At 54.6% G+C, this 12,156-nt stretch overlaps 4 protein-coding genes across 4 annotated transcripts; 3 read left to right on the top strand and 1 right to left on the bottom strand.

Annotated features, from left to right (window-relative positions):
• Window positions 1-94: 94 nt before the first annotated feature.
• Window positions 95-5,193, bottom strand: B0H18DRAFT_964817 (uncharacterized protein; the record flags this gene model as incomplete). The annotated part of the gene is made up of 17 exons (XM_048043202.1): window positions 95-266; window positions 319-399; window positions 484-678; window positions 719-815; window positions 1,143-1,164; window positions 1,564-1,766; window positions 1,857-1,880; window positions 1,915-1,941; window positions 2,049-2,126; window positions 2,169-2,192; window positions 2,374-3,167; window positions 3,245-4,126; window positions 4,186-4,304; window positions 4,348-4,473; window positions 4,527-4,751; window positions 4,894-4,907; window positions 4,963-5,193. Coding segments are annotated over 17 exons (3,314 nt in total), but the record flags the coding sequence as incomplete, so codon positions are not given.
• Window positions 5,194-5,789: 596 nt separating this feature from the next.
• On the top strand, window positions 5,790-6,600 carry B0H18DRAFT_1132033 (uncharacterized protein; the record flags this gene model as incomplete). Its single annotated transcript, XM_048035523.1, has 4 exons — window positions 5,790-5,916; window positions 5,971-6,009; window positions 6,070-6,418; window positions 6,474-6,600. 4 exons carry the CDS (start codon window positions 5,790-5,792, stop codon window positions 6,598-6,600), a joined length of 642 nt encoding a protein of 213 aa, XP_047884258.1.
• Window positions 6,601-8,910: 2,310 nt separating this feature from the next.
• Window positions 8,911-10,124, top strand: B0H18DRAFT_1132034 (uncharacterized protein; the record flags this gene model as incomplete). Its single annotated transcript, XM_048035524.1, has 4 exons — window positions 8,911-9,303; window positions 9,363-9,581; window positions 9,636-10,007; window positions 10,062-10,124. The coding sequence occupies 4 exons, from the start codon at window positions 8,911-8,913 to the stop codon at window positions 10,122-10,124; spliced, it is 1,047 nt and encodes a 348-aa protein (XP_047884259.1).
• A 173-nt stretch (window positions 10,125-10,297) lies between these two features.
• Window positions 10,298-11,692, top strand: B0H18DRAFT_1132035 (uncharacterized protein; the record flags this gene model as incomplete). Its single annotated transcript, XM_048035525.1, has 5 exons — window positions 10,298-10,623; window positions 10,675-11,063; window positions 11,114-11,287; window positions 11,339-11,477; window positions 11,533-11,692. 5 exons carry the CDS (start codon window positions 10,298-10,300, stop codon window positions 11,690-11,692), a joined length of 1,188 nt encoding a protein of 395 aa, XP_047884260.1.
• Window positions 11,693-12,156: the final 464 nt, after the last annotated feature.

Here is a 12,156-nt window from a genome sequence, read left to right on the forward strand (position 1 = left end):
CCCAAGCCGAATGCATCCTTGGAACAAGTTTGAAAGCACTGCAAAGGTTGCCGGAATATGAATTTCATCATACACTGCACGGGGAAGGACTTACTTGAATTTGAGTGTGTCAAAAAAAGTGTCGTTTCGCTCTAGGACAAGGGTACTGTTTGAACCGCCTGTCTTAGACATTGGGAAGAGGTCTTCAAACATCGACGGGTAGTGCTTCTGTAGGAGTGATACAGTTGGGATCACTGTATCTTTTACCATACGTCCCGCTCGTGAGTCTGTGTGCTTGATTAGTCAGTTGGGCGCTGTTCTCATACTGCAGAAGCATACCGTCCGGCCATCGTAGCATGTTGCCTATGTCTTGGGCAGAATGGCCATCGACCGCGCCCAAAGGAACTCTGAGGTTCTGGACTGCAATCATGATAAGTAGATATACTGAGCCTGGCCAAATAATGACTGTTCAGCACACATCTAAGAAAGTTGTACACTACGTACCTCCTCCCGCCACGAAAGCAAATTTGTTCCCCATGGCGACCCAGTCGAGGAATGTTCTCTTTTCAACGTCATTCTTATGACTCAGCTGGGATCGCCAGATGTCGTAGTGGTGAGGCCAGGTTCCGCATGTTTCAAGCTTGCCAAAAGCACACTTGTAAGCTCGTCTTGGATGAAACCAAAGAACCCACGCACTGGCTGCAACCACATTATTCAGTGGTACCTACTCGATACTAACGGTACAGCCGGAGTGCATTTCGACCGTTGCAAACAGTAAAGCCGCCTCCGGCCGGAGCTGTGATTTCCTCTTGCAAACAGGCCGGCCGGACTGGTTTCTAACAAGCCGGCCGAGCGTATCTCAAACCAGTTCAAATGGTCCGGCCGGTGTATCCCTACAGGCTACACCGGCATATTGATACATAATATACTTGTAGTTAGAGTTACAGAATGATACATGTATCGTTGTAGTCTAGAGACAGTCTCTCAATGCATTACCATATACATCGCCCAAGCTGGTGGATGTATCACGGTACAGATAGGCGATACATCGGTCAACCGTGCCGCGGCGGGTCGATGTATCACGGTACAGGCAGGCGATACATCAGCCAACCGTGCAGGGGCGGTCGATGTATCACGGCCCAGGCAGGCAATACATCGCTCACTGACAATTCGCCGACTCGGACGCTGGTGGATGTATCAGTCTGCAAGTAGCCGTTGGGGGATGTATTTCAGTCCGGCAGGTGATACATCGGCAGACCGCACTGCAGGCACTGCAATGTATCAACGTCTGTGAATGGAGCCGGCCTCGATGTTGATACATACCGGTCAGTGATACATCCCTCGACATCGTGCGACATATTGATCAATGGCCCGTATAATAAGCAGACATGGCCTCACCGCCATCACCCTCTCGCCCTCTCGCCTCCCTCTCACGGCCACACCGCCCCTTCCGAGTCCTCGCCCACTGCCTCACGAGTCCCTCTCCACGTCCTCTCTGCCACCCATGGAACGCCGTCATTCATTGCTCACTGATACCTGTCACTCGCCTCAATAACCCAAGTTCCCAAGTCGACTACTACTCACCTGCCATGGCCGCCTCCTCTTCCACCAATGGCACTCCTGAGCCCTGCGTCACGGTGCAGCCCGACGTCTTCTCGCATTTGACGAGGTCCACTGATGAACATAGATGCGCAGGCCGGTCGCTCAACGTCGTAGTTCCTCATATCACCAGCGAACATCGCCGAGCCTCGATCATTGAGGCCTTGACACTTCCGTACCAGTACGTACTACATACCACTATATGTAAGTAGTTAGAAACCGAATGCGTCCTGAGACATTTGTATTGAGGCGAGTCGATCCTCGTAACTTGTACTTACAACCATTTTCTTCTGTTGAAGCGACTGAACATCATACTTACATGATATCGAGACGTACGCGCTGCCAAGTACCTCCGGCATACACCTGATACATCACAATCGTGCTGTTATAGAGTGAGTCTGTATACGCATGGCTAGAGTACTCATCACTTATGTAGAGGTCATTGAACATGCACGTCGTAGCCACGATACATTAATGAAGAGGCGTAGACGGTTCCGCGTGGGCTCGCACATGAATTTCCATACATTAGACGTCGAGTGTATTGTAAGCTATGCACAGGATGGCTGTTGGTACAGCACTACACGACAAACTTCCTCAACCATGACAACACGATACTATCAAGAAGGCCACAAGATCGCAAGAGTTTATAAGAGGTACGTAGGGAGAAGATATTGGGCATGGGCACACAAGAACAGCGGGGAATGTGATGCAGGGCCAAATAACAAGACACCACGGGAAGGCGGCAAGAAGAAGATAGCAACGAGCAAATGAAGAATGAGTATCAGCTTAGCCCACCTTCCTCTTCTTCGGTGATGCACTGGCAGCCGCAACAACTCTCTTTCTTTTTCCATTCAACGCCACCCCATCACGGTTCTCCTTCTTCTCCTTCTCCGTGTCTGGGCCGCCAGGCAGGTTGTTCGGTCGCGTGCCGTCGGGATTCGTAGGTGGGCGCCGCATGCGCTGTGGTCGTGCTGCCGCAACACTCCCCTGTGAAGTATCAGAAGAGCAAGACACGGTGCCCTCGACAACTTGAGCACTAGTCACAGAGGGAATGTTCTCCCGCAGTGAGAGGACACCAGGGCTGACCGTGCCAGGAGTGATCGTCTGCGGCGAAGGAGGTGGACGCGCACCCTGGGCAACCGTTGTCGGCACCGGCTGGGTGGTTGTCGGCGGCGCAAGTGCAGGCTGGACGGTCATCGTCGGCGGAGGCTGGACAGCCGTCGTCGGCGGAGATTGCGTGGCCGTCGTCGGCGAAGGCTGGACGGTCCTCGGCCGCGGAGGCTGGACGATCATTGGCATCGCGGGCTGGACAGTCGTCGTCGGCAGAGGTTGGACGGTCGTCAGCATCGCGGGCTGGACAGTCGTCGTTGGTAGAGGCTGGACGGTCGTCGGCATCGCAGGCTGGACGGTCGTCGACATCGCAGGCTGGATAGTCGTCGTTGGCAGAGGCTGGACGGTCGTCGGCATCGCAGGCTGGACGGTCGTCGGCATCGCAGGCTGGACGGTCGTCGGCATCGCAGGCTGGATAGTCGTCGTTGGCAGAGGCTGGATGGTCGTCGGCATCGCAGGTTGGGCGTCATCGGCATATCCTGAGCAATAGGCAGCGCAGTCAGGAGACACGCAGTCGCAAGAGAGTCGAACGAACTCACATTGTAGTGGAAGCTACCTGTTCCAACTTGGTTGCCTTGAACGTGCATCCCAGTCCAGCCTCCGCGAGGGAAGTACGATGGTACCATTCCTGTAGGTAGCGACGCATGCATCAACATGGCCGGGTATGCAGAAGGCGCCGGGTAGTAGGACTGTGGCATCGAGGCCATGGGGTTCGCAGATGAAGGAAATACGTAGTTCTCGTTGCCCATCAGCGCCATAGTGCGTACGTCGCCACCATCCGACTGATAGCGCAAGTCGTGGCGAACTGGTGGGGTAGCTTGAAACTGAGCTGGGAAAAGTAGAGGAGCATCAGGGTGAAACTGAGAGTAATCGAGCTGCGAGAAGTAGACGTCGGACGGAGAGAGATGGTTAGGAGCGGGGCCAAGAAGCAGGTCGAGCATCGACGTGGACTCGTCCCAATCGGGGTCAGCAGCCAGAGGAGGGAAGTCGGTGTCTGACCGCGACACGGAGTTCTCCACCGAGGAATCGGGGGCGCTGGCGCCGGTGAGCTCAGGCGCCACGATCTCTCCTTCACAAGATGTGGAAGGGACAGCATCGCTAACCAGCTCCAAAGGGTTGATGTTGTCGACAACCGTGGTAGGTGAATCCACAGGGACGGACGGAAGGTCCTCGACGCTCTGAGGGTCCTCGATGGCGCTCTCAAGCTGCTCCTCCTCGATGATCTGCTCCTCCTCGACGATCTGCTCCTCCTCGATGATCTGCTCCTCCTCGACGGTCTGAGGATCAGCTACCGCGGTCAGCAACCCGTGCGCAGAGTTGGTGGTGGTAGTATCACCCGCAACGATTTCGAGGTTGTCCTCAGGGCCTGTGGTGCTGGGAGCGCCGGTGTCCGGCTCGGGTGTCTGGGATTCCTCTCTCTCTTCATCCTCATCGCGTGCTAAAGTGAAGATCAGGTAAGTGAGCAGATGTCATTCGAGGTTCAGGTAATGCACTCACTCCACTCGTCCTTAACATACTCGGCGAATGGCCGAACAAAGCGACCCTTGAAGTCGGGTATCGACGAGCTGAAATTATACTCCCGCTGAGGCGGCTCTGAGTGATATCTTTCAGGAACCCTGGTGAGTATGGCTTGTCCTGCGTCTCGACCACTTCACTCACGTTAGGATCGTCATCTTGTCGCTGCCTGGTTCCTTGCCCACAGCGAACACCATGCAGTAGAATTTCGTCTTCGCGTGGACAGCACCGAAGAATTGTCCGAAGACCGCCGGTAAGTCGTCGATGACACTATAGAAATGGATGAGACATATGCAAACGTCACATTATCAGGAACGACATACGCTTGACGACTAGCCTCGCTGATATTACCGTCGGCCTGGCTCTCACCTTCTCCAGGAGTCTCCGCCTCGGCCTCCTTCACCGCACGCACCTCGCCCTCGATCTCGGCCTTCACCTCGTCGGTCTCGTGCTTGAACGCCTCGCAGGTCTCGTGCTTTATTAAGATTAGCTTCTGTCCCCTCGTGTACTCCTTCTTCGCAAGCCTCGCGGCTTCATCTTCGCAGCGACTATGTGTTTGACGCGGCTCTTGTAATACTTCCGTGAGTACACCTCAACGAGTTGGAGAGCGCGTGTCCCCTTCGGCTTCAGGGACAAGTCAACACGTGTGGTCGCTGCCTTCCTCCCTTCTGGCCCATCCGGTTATTATACCAGTTGCGCAGTTTCTGCCACAAGGGGTCAGCTATGTTCTATGCATTTGGGAAACTCAGGCATGCTCACTGATTTTCGATCCTCATTAGCCTTGGCCACGATCGCAAGCTCCTCCTCGGTGAGCGCCTCGGTGCGCCCCGGGAACACAACATCCCTCTCTGGGTAGGTTTGGAACCACTCGCGATAGAGTTCAACACGGAAACGTGTCAAGCTCTGCTCAGCCTGATGTTTACGGTAAGACACCACCCTAGCCTCTAGGAACACGAGCTGCTCTGGGGACGCCCAAGGTTTCGGAGCCATCTGACGATGAGATGGGATCGGGAGAGTGCGCACGGTGACAGCTAGACACCTGTGCAGGAGAGCGGTGATACATCCAGTCTCTCGCTCGTCCTTATGAAGTCCACTCGGGCGCAATGCTGCACCCTCCCAAGGCAACGGTAGGGCGGCCCACGTCTACATCACTACGCTCAGCAAGTCCCGAAAAACGAGCACATCTTCTCATTCATCTGCAAACGGTAAGCATCACAGTGCATGTCGATCGCCGAGCGGTGTTACTGATGTGGTCGTGTACGGAGGCGTTCCAAAGGCAATTGGGGCGCGATCGCGCTGGGGCGTAGCAGTGGCGAATCAGTGGCGAGTCGGTGGCGTAGCGGTGGCGGTGGCAGCTGCGATAGGTGAGATAGAAGTACGAAGCCTGAGGGAACCGAACACTCCGGAGGGGTAGCACGGCTGCCCAAGTCCAGTAAATCCGAGATCGTGCGACGAGGCATGGTCCAATGGGCACGGTACGTTCATTCCCCACGATCCGCAAGGTCTATAAAGGTCTGATCCTTGGCCTTCGCTATGACCAGGATCCGACCCCACCTCCCTCCTTCCCACACTGTTCTTCGCTTGCGATGGCCAACTCGGACAAGGACTCTAAGGACATCAATGTCAACCCCGCGACACCGGCACCCGTTGTCAGTGTCGAGCAGCTGCAACTGCTGATCGCCCAGCTTCGCGTTTTTGCGGAGCAGGAGGAGGGTAAGAGTTTCCTTTTTCTTTGCCTTGCATTGCGATTTGAACACCCTCGAGCAGACCGCCAAATATGGGAGGCTGTGGACATGCCTACGCGCGGTAAGCAATTCTTTTTGTTAATGACTACGTGATGCGATCACTGACTACATTAATGCATAGGAGAGCCGAGGGGTGGCCAGACTGCGTCTGACAGGACCCATCAGGAACATGCAGATGGAAAGGGACCCCCGCCGCATATTGCAGCACCTCAGCCGACTGCGTTGGCTGCTGGGTGTGGTGTCGGCGGGCATGGTGTCGGCGGGCATGGTGTCGGTGGGCATAGCGGCGGCGGCCCCATCAGTGGCGGCCCCGGCGGCGGCTTCCCGAGTGGTGGAGGTGGTGGTTGCGGCGGCTCCGGCGGCACTCGACCATCATGCGGTTGTGGCCCTGGTGTGGACGGCGGCAGCGAGAGTGGTGTCCGCTGGTACTGTGTGACCAGAGGCCGTGCTGTCGGTGTTTTCGCTGGCTGGTAAGTGTAACGACTCCGCATTTGTTCAGTGGTCCTGAACTCGTGTCTGCAACAGGCCAAACGTGTCGCCCCTTGTCACCGGCGTACCTAATGCCGTGTTCCAGCGTTACCCGACGTTTGCTGTGGCGTTGGCAGCTTTCGTGGAGGCGACGACCAATGGTACTGTGTTCCTCTTCCTGTAGTTGCCGCTTCGGACCATACTCGCCTCCCTCGTTGTCACTTCGGGCTATCCCTTCTCGCTGCACCATCACTCCATCGCTCATCTTCTTGATATCATGTCCGTCGCCCCAGCTCAGTATTACGGTCCGCTGCTCGCCCGAGGTTGTATTACCGTTACATAATCATGTAACACCATCACGTCTGCAGTATCTTTTGAGCCTGACACGAAAGCGATCAACTGTGCCCCGTCGTGTGTTGCCGCCCTTGCATCCCGCCATTAATACTCAACATCTCCCACTGTACTCATGGGCCGACGTGCAAAACACCACACGTCAGAGCAGAGACTCGCCGTTAAACGGGCTCAGCAAGCGAAGTACGCCGATAGTCCTTCGTAAGAGTCATTGAGATACGGAGTTCACTTCACTTACAATAACAACTTACAGTGGTCGTGCGAGGCGAGCCAGAGTGAGTCGCGACGCATATGCAGTCCGCACTGGGAATCGTACTAGCCCCTTCCACAAACGAATCAAAGCCGTCCCTTCGGCGATCTTTACTCTTGCGCGAACACCTTTCAGCATCTCGGTGGCATGCCGGCGTGGTACCGTGAAGACCGATCTTGGCCTCTACACTCCTCCATACACCCTGACTATCCCCTCGGAGCTGCGTCGAGTTGGAGAGGCTGATCAAGACAAGGGCGAGGGCGATGAACTGTTTGCGCCGGACGAGACAGATCAAGCACAAGACTTGACCCGTGCCTTGAATGGCCAACAATATCGCCTCTTCACAATGAACGGAGCACAACGCTTCATGGAGTGGAGGGATCAGCCCATCTCGGACACTGTAGCTAAGGTCCAAACAGAGATCGAGGCACGTATACACAACTGGGACACGGGCACAGGTAACGGAGACTCGGAGGGCCTTACAGATCACTATGAATGCGTAATCGCACGGGCTGTGGGGATGCATTGGGCCGCGAAGATTATATGTACACTCGCTCGGGAGTTAGAAGTACTGCAGAACGGCTACGTAGTGTATCAGGCTGCATTCGACAACATGTTATTACCTTGGCAGTGCATGAACTTGTTTGCATAGCTAGCGGAATCATACATATGTTTCACGCACTTGTTCAAACCGATGTGACTCTTAGTTCACTATGTACTTCGTGAACTTCAAGGGGAGGTCGATATCAAACATTACCTACGTGACCGCAACACAAATGTCTCAGACTCTTAGTACGACAAGGTTAGTATGATGTCCTGGACATAGCTCAGGTCAAGAGCATTGTTTCTGAATGTGAACGCCAAGGTGAATACGCAGGAGTGGTGACTGACCACAAAGGTGACCAGCATGATAGTACTAGCCGGCGGTGGGTGTTTCTTTAGCTTCAACTTGCACATGAACAACGACGTTCGCCCCAGCCCACCTCGCAACTGCGCTTCTATCTAAATTACTCTGGTGCTTCGCTCGTCTTCCCCTTCTGCACTCATCGGCCCTCTTTCGTCTTGAAAGCCCCGTTCTTCGTCGGTTTCACTGTTGAGCTCGGCGACCTTTGGTTCAGCTGAGCGTTATACCACCCCTGATTGGTCAAGCAAGTCTCAGGTCGATGGCGTCCTAATTTTGGCTCCTGTACCGCCAGCGTCACATGCGCTTCAATTGAGTGGCATCTCGGTGAACGCCGCGTTCCCTTCGCCGACCTCCCAAAATGAACACGATGCGAAACACAAAGCTGTCTTCCATTTCCCAAATATCTCTGCCTTCAAAGCTGCGGTCCAGGCAATAGCGGAGCAAGTAATGGCTGAAAACGGATGTTTTCCAGCTCCATGGATACGGTGAGTTCAATTCGATTCTAATGTATCAGATTCCTGGCTCGGCGGAGAAGACTCCGTGTATTGCGCTGCACCAGTCGGCGGTCAAGGCAATGGCTGGAGCGAGTAGGGGCTGAAAAGAAGTACAAACACTTTCTGGTTCGGAGATGGTGAGTTCAATCCGACTCGTTGCAGGATATCAGACTTCCTGGCGTCGCCCTGCACGAAAGACGGAGACCGGACGCATGCAAATGGAACCATGCGCCGGATTGGAAGCAATCACCTGTCGTCCGAGTAAGTGCATATACCGCTCTGAATGAACAAATGCGGTAGCCCTAATTCTCTCCCCAGATAAATGATCTATGAACAGTGAGTGTTGGTTGGCTTACGCGGCCTGGATCAAACCTCAGTGGCGTCCAGGATCGCGCCCATCTCGGTGCATCAATGCGGTGGGCGGCATCCACCAGAATGTCGGGGTCAGTCCAATTATTCCTGAGCTGAGTACGTGAGTTCACCCGGCTGCTCGTCATGGCCCCCGTTGCAAAGAAGCGGCGCCGTGGGCATGTTGGCGTGAGGTTCTACGACGGTGATGATGACGATGACGAGGCTCCCAGACGTCGAACACTAGGGACCCTCCATCAGCACACATCGTTCGCAACCACCACAACAGGGATATCCACTCAAACATCCCGCATCCCTGTGGCAGATCCCACCACGGCGGGCACGAACCCTGTACCTTCGGTCTCTGCCCATCAGACCAACGCGGCCCTTGACGATGTTCCTGTGCCAGGCCCGGTCGTCGATCCAGACTGGGAGAGGGAACTCGGCGAAGACGACGCACTTGGCACGCTGTCTCCTGATTCTTTCGTAGATATTGGCGAGTATCTAGAGGCAACCAAAACCCGAAAACACACAGCTAGCGTAAGTGTCCACTCGTCATCCTTGAAATGGAATCCACACTCACTCGCACACGTTCATAGGACCATCCTCTCCTTGAATGGTCTAGGAACTGCGTCGATGAGTGGCTTGCTGAGCTCGTTCGTCACGAGGGACGTGGCAACTTTGCGTACGACACTTGTGCTGGATGCGAGGCAGGGGAGCCGCAACTCTTTCGCTGCGATGACTGTTGGGACCCACGGTTCTACTGCCAAGATTGCACCCTTACTCGACATCGTCGCAACCCGTTCCATCGACTCAAGGTATGTCACTTGAGCGTCTCACTTGATCTGCTTCGGCATTTACTAGCTGTGCAGATGTGGGATGAGACACGACTCCGTAGAATCACTCTAAAACAGCTGGGATTGCGGATCCAGCTAGGTCATGCAGTCGGCGACCTATGTGCAAACCCGCAGAGAGCGTTCGGCGATGACTTCGTCGTCCTGGATGTTTCTGGAATCCATGAAGTGGCCCTTGACTACTGTGGTTGCGAGGGTGAAGAAACGAAGCCCATTCAGCTGCTCCGTTCGAGACTACTGCCGGCTACGAGCGTCGATCCGAAGACGGCGGCGACATTTCGTCTCATGGAGCACTACCACGTCTTGCACAACCAGACGAAGGCGTCCGGTTTCGAGTTCTACAACACACTCTTGCGGTTGACGGACAATACAGGGACACTGGACCAGAAGGTGCGTAGTCGTGCGTAGCATAGCAAACGACGCTGACGGGTTGTACTCCAATAGGGACGATATGGGAGTCTCATGCGCATGGCGCGCATGTGGATTCATCTCAAAATGCTCAAATGATTCGGCCGTGGGCACGATCCAAGTGGTGCCAGAGCTACCGAACCTGGCGCCTGTGCAGTCGCCTGTCCTGCCTGCCCACATCCCGGAATCAATCTTCCGTCAGACTGGGAAGATGCGCCGCCAGAGAAAAGGTATGACTCAGTAATTCGTTTGAACAGTGTCACTAATCAAACATGTACAGCTGGCCGTATCACCTCTTCGTCGGGATAGATGCCAACTTCCGCCTCAAGCGCAAGGACGTGTCTACGGACGCCGTCGATCCCGGACTTAACAGAGGGTATGCATACTTTGTCGAGGAGAAGGCATACAAAGCGTTTTTGGACGTACACGACAAGCACGAGAAGATCGAGAAGAGTTCGTGCAACAGTCACGACGCCGTCAAGCTAGCGAATATGAGAGGCAGCCAGGGCACTGCTGCTAGCGGCGTCGCGACGATCGAATGTGTCCGTCATGACATGAAGCGACCGTGTTCCGTAGGAGACCTTCAAAAGGGAGAGCGGTATGTTTTTGCGCTTCTTGTTGTTCTACCACTGAAGTCTGATGAATACAGGTACGTGAACATGGATTATCTGTTTGCGAGCAGCTTGCGTAAGCACTCCACGACGCGCGTAGTTGTCTCATACGACATCGCCTGTCAATGGAGTGTTAATCTATGGAGCCGCATGATGCAGTACGAATTTGAATGGAACTTTGAGCAACAAACGATCACTTTCCTCATCCCGAAATTTCACCTTCCGGCTCACCAAGAAAGCTGTCACACGAAGTACTCATACAATTTTATCAAGCACGTTGGCCGTACAGATGGAGAAGCCGTGGAGCGCGGTTGGGCTGCTGTCAACGGATTCTCGGGTAGCACGAAGGAGATGGGGCCAGGATCGCGTCGGGACGTCCTCGATGACGTGTTCGGTGACTACAACTGGCGCAAAGTCATTCAGTTACGTACGTGTTGGTTCACATATGCTAAACAGGTTGCATTGACTTGGCTGTAGCCAAAACATTGCTCATCAGGGTCAAGAACGCAGTCGATGAGCGCAGCAAACATGTAGCCGAGTTCCAGGACTTGACTCAGGTCATGAACTCTGTGCATGTAGCTGAGTGGACGCAGCAAGTGGAGGCTTGGGAGAATGGAGCCGATTACAATCCGTTCGTGGGCACTCGGCACCGTGAGTGCCTTGTACGAATGCCAATTCGACCGAATCTCACGAATCGTACAGCTGTGACGCTTGCGTCTATCCGCCGCACGCTCGCCGAAGAGGAATCAACTGCCATCAACAACGGAACATTCACAATGCTCCATGACACGGTGTCGCCAAGTGTTCTCATCATTGCAGGCCTGGAAATCGAAGACCTTCAGTAAGTTCGTTACTTCGAACACATTTATGACTACACTACTAAGCCTCGTGTACAGGCGTCGCCTTCGCAAAGATGCTGCATCTATCGGCAACAGTGGTACAGATTCGCAGCACGCAGACATTGTCCGCCGTCGCAACAACTTACAGCTTAGGATCAAGCCTGGCGAGAGTTCCAAGATCTCTACATGCCCGGCATCATCCAGCTACGAACCCTGAACACGTCTGTGAGGACAGTTCATCCTGAGAACTTCCTTCTCTTCCTTCCGTCCGCCGTCGTCAATGTGGCTTCGGTTCCACCTGACCCCGCCTCAATGACATCGAACGGCGTCTTCGTCACGCACAGGCTACTGACACTCTGGAGCAGCTGAAGCAACATCTCCGTGCTCGTTCAAAACTCTACGGCGTGAAGGACCGGGACGTCCGCGGCCAGCGATATAACACTCGCTCTCGTACATATATCAAAACTGTCGATGCGCGCATCGACGCCGACACCACTCGATACCGTGCTGCCTACGCCGCTCTGCTTTCCCTTGACCAACGGACGACCTCAAATGGCGGAAGTTCCTGCGTCCTTTGAACGACAGCGACGTCCGCGGAATGCAAGACAGTCTTGAAGAAGAATCTGAGGGCAGACGAACCCTGTCTTGGATCTGGCGCACGTCAGGTTTCTCTCGCGATGA

The sequence above is a fragment of the Fomitopsis serialis genome (assembly GCF_022376445.1).
Source record: "Fomitopsis serialis strain Sig1Antser10 chromosome Unknown B0H18scaffold_765, whole genome shotgun sequence".
NCBI lineage: Eukaryota > Fungi > Basidiomycota > Agaricomycetes > Polyporales > Fomitopsidaceae > Fomitopsis > Fomitopsis serialis.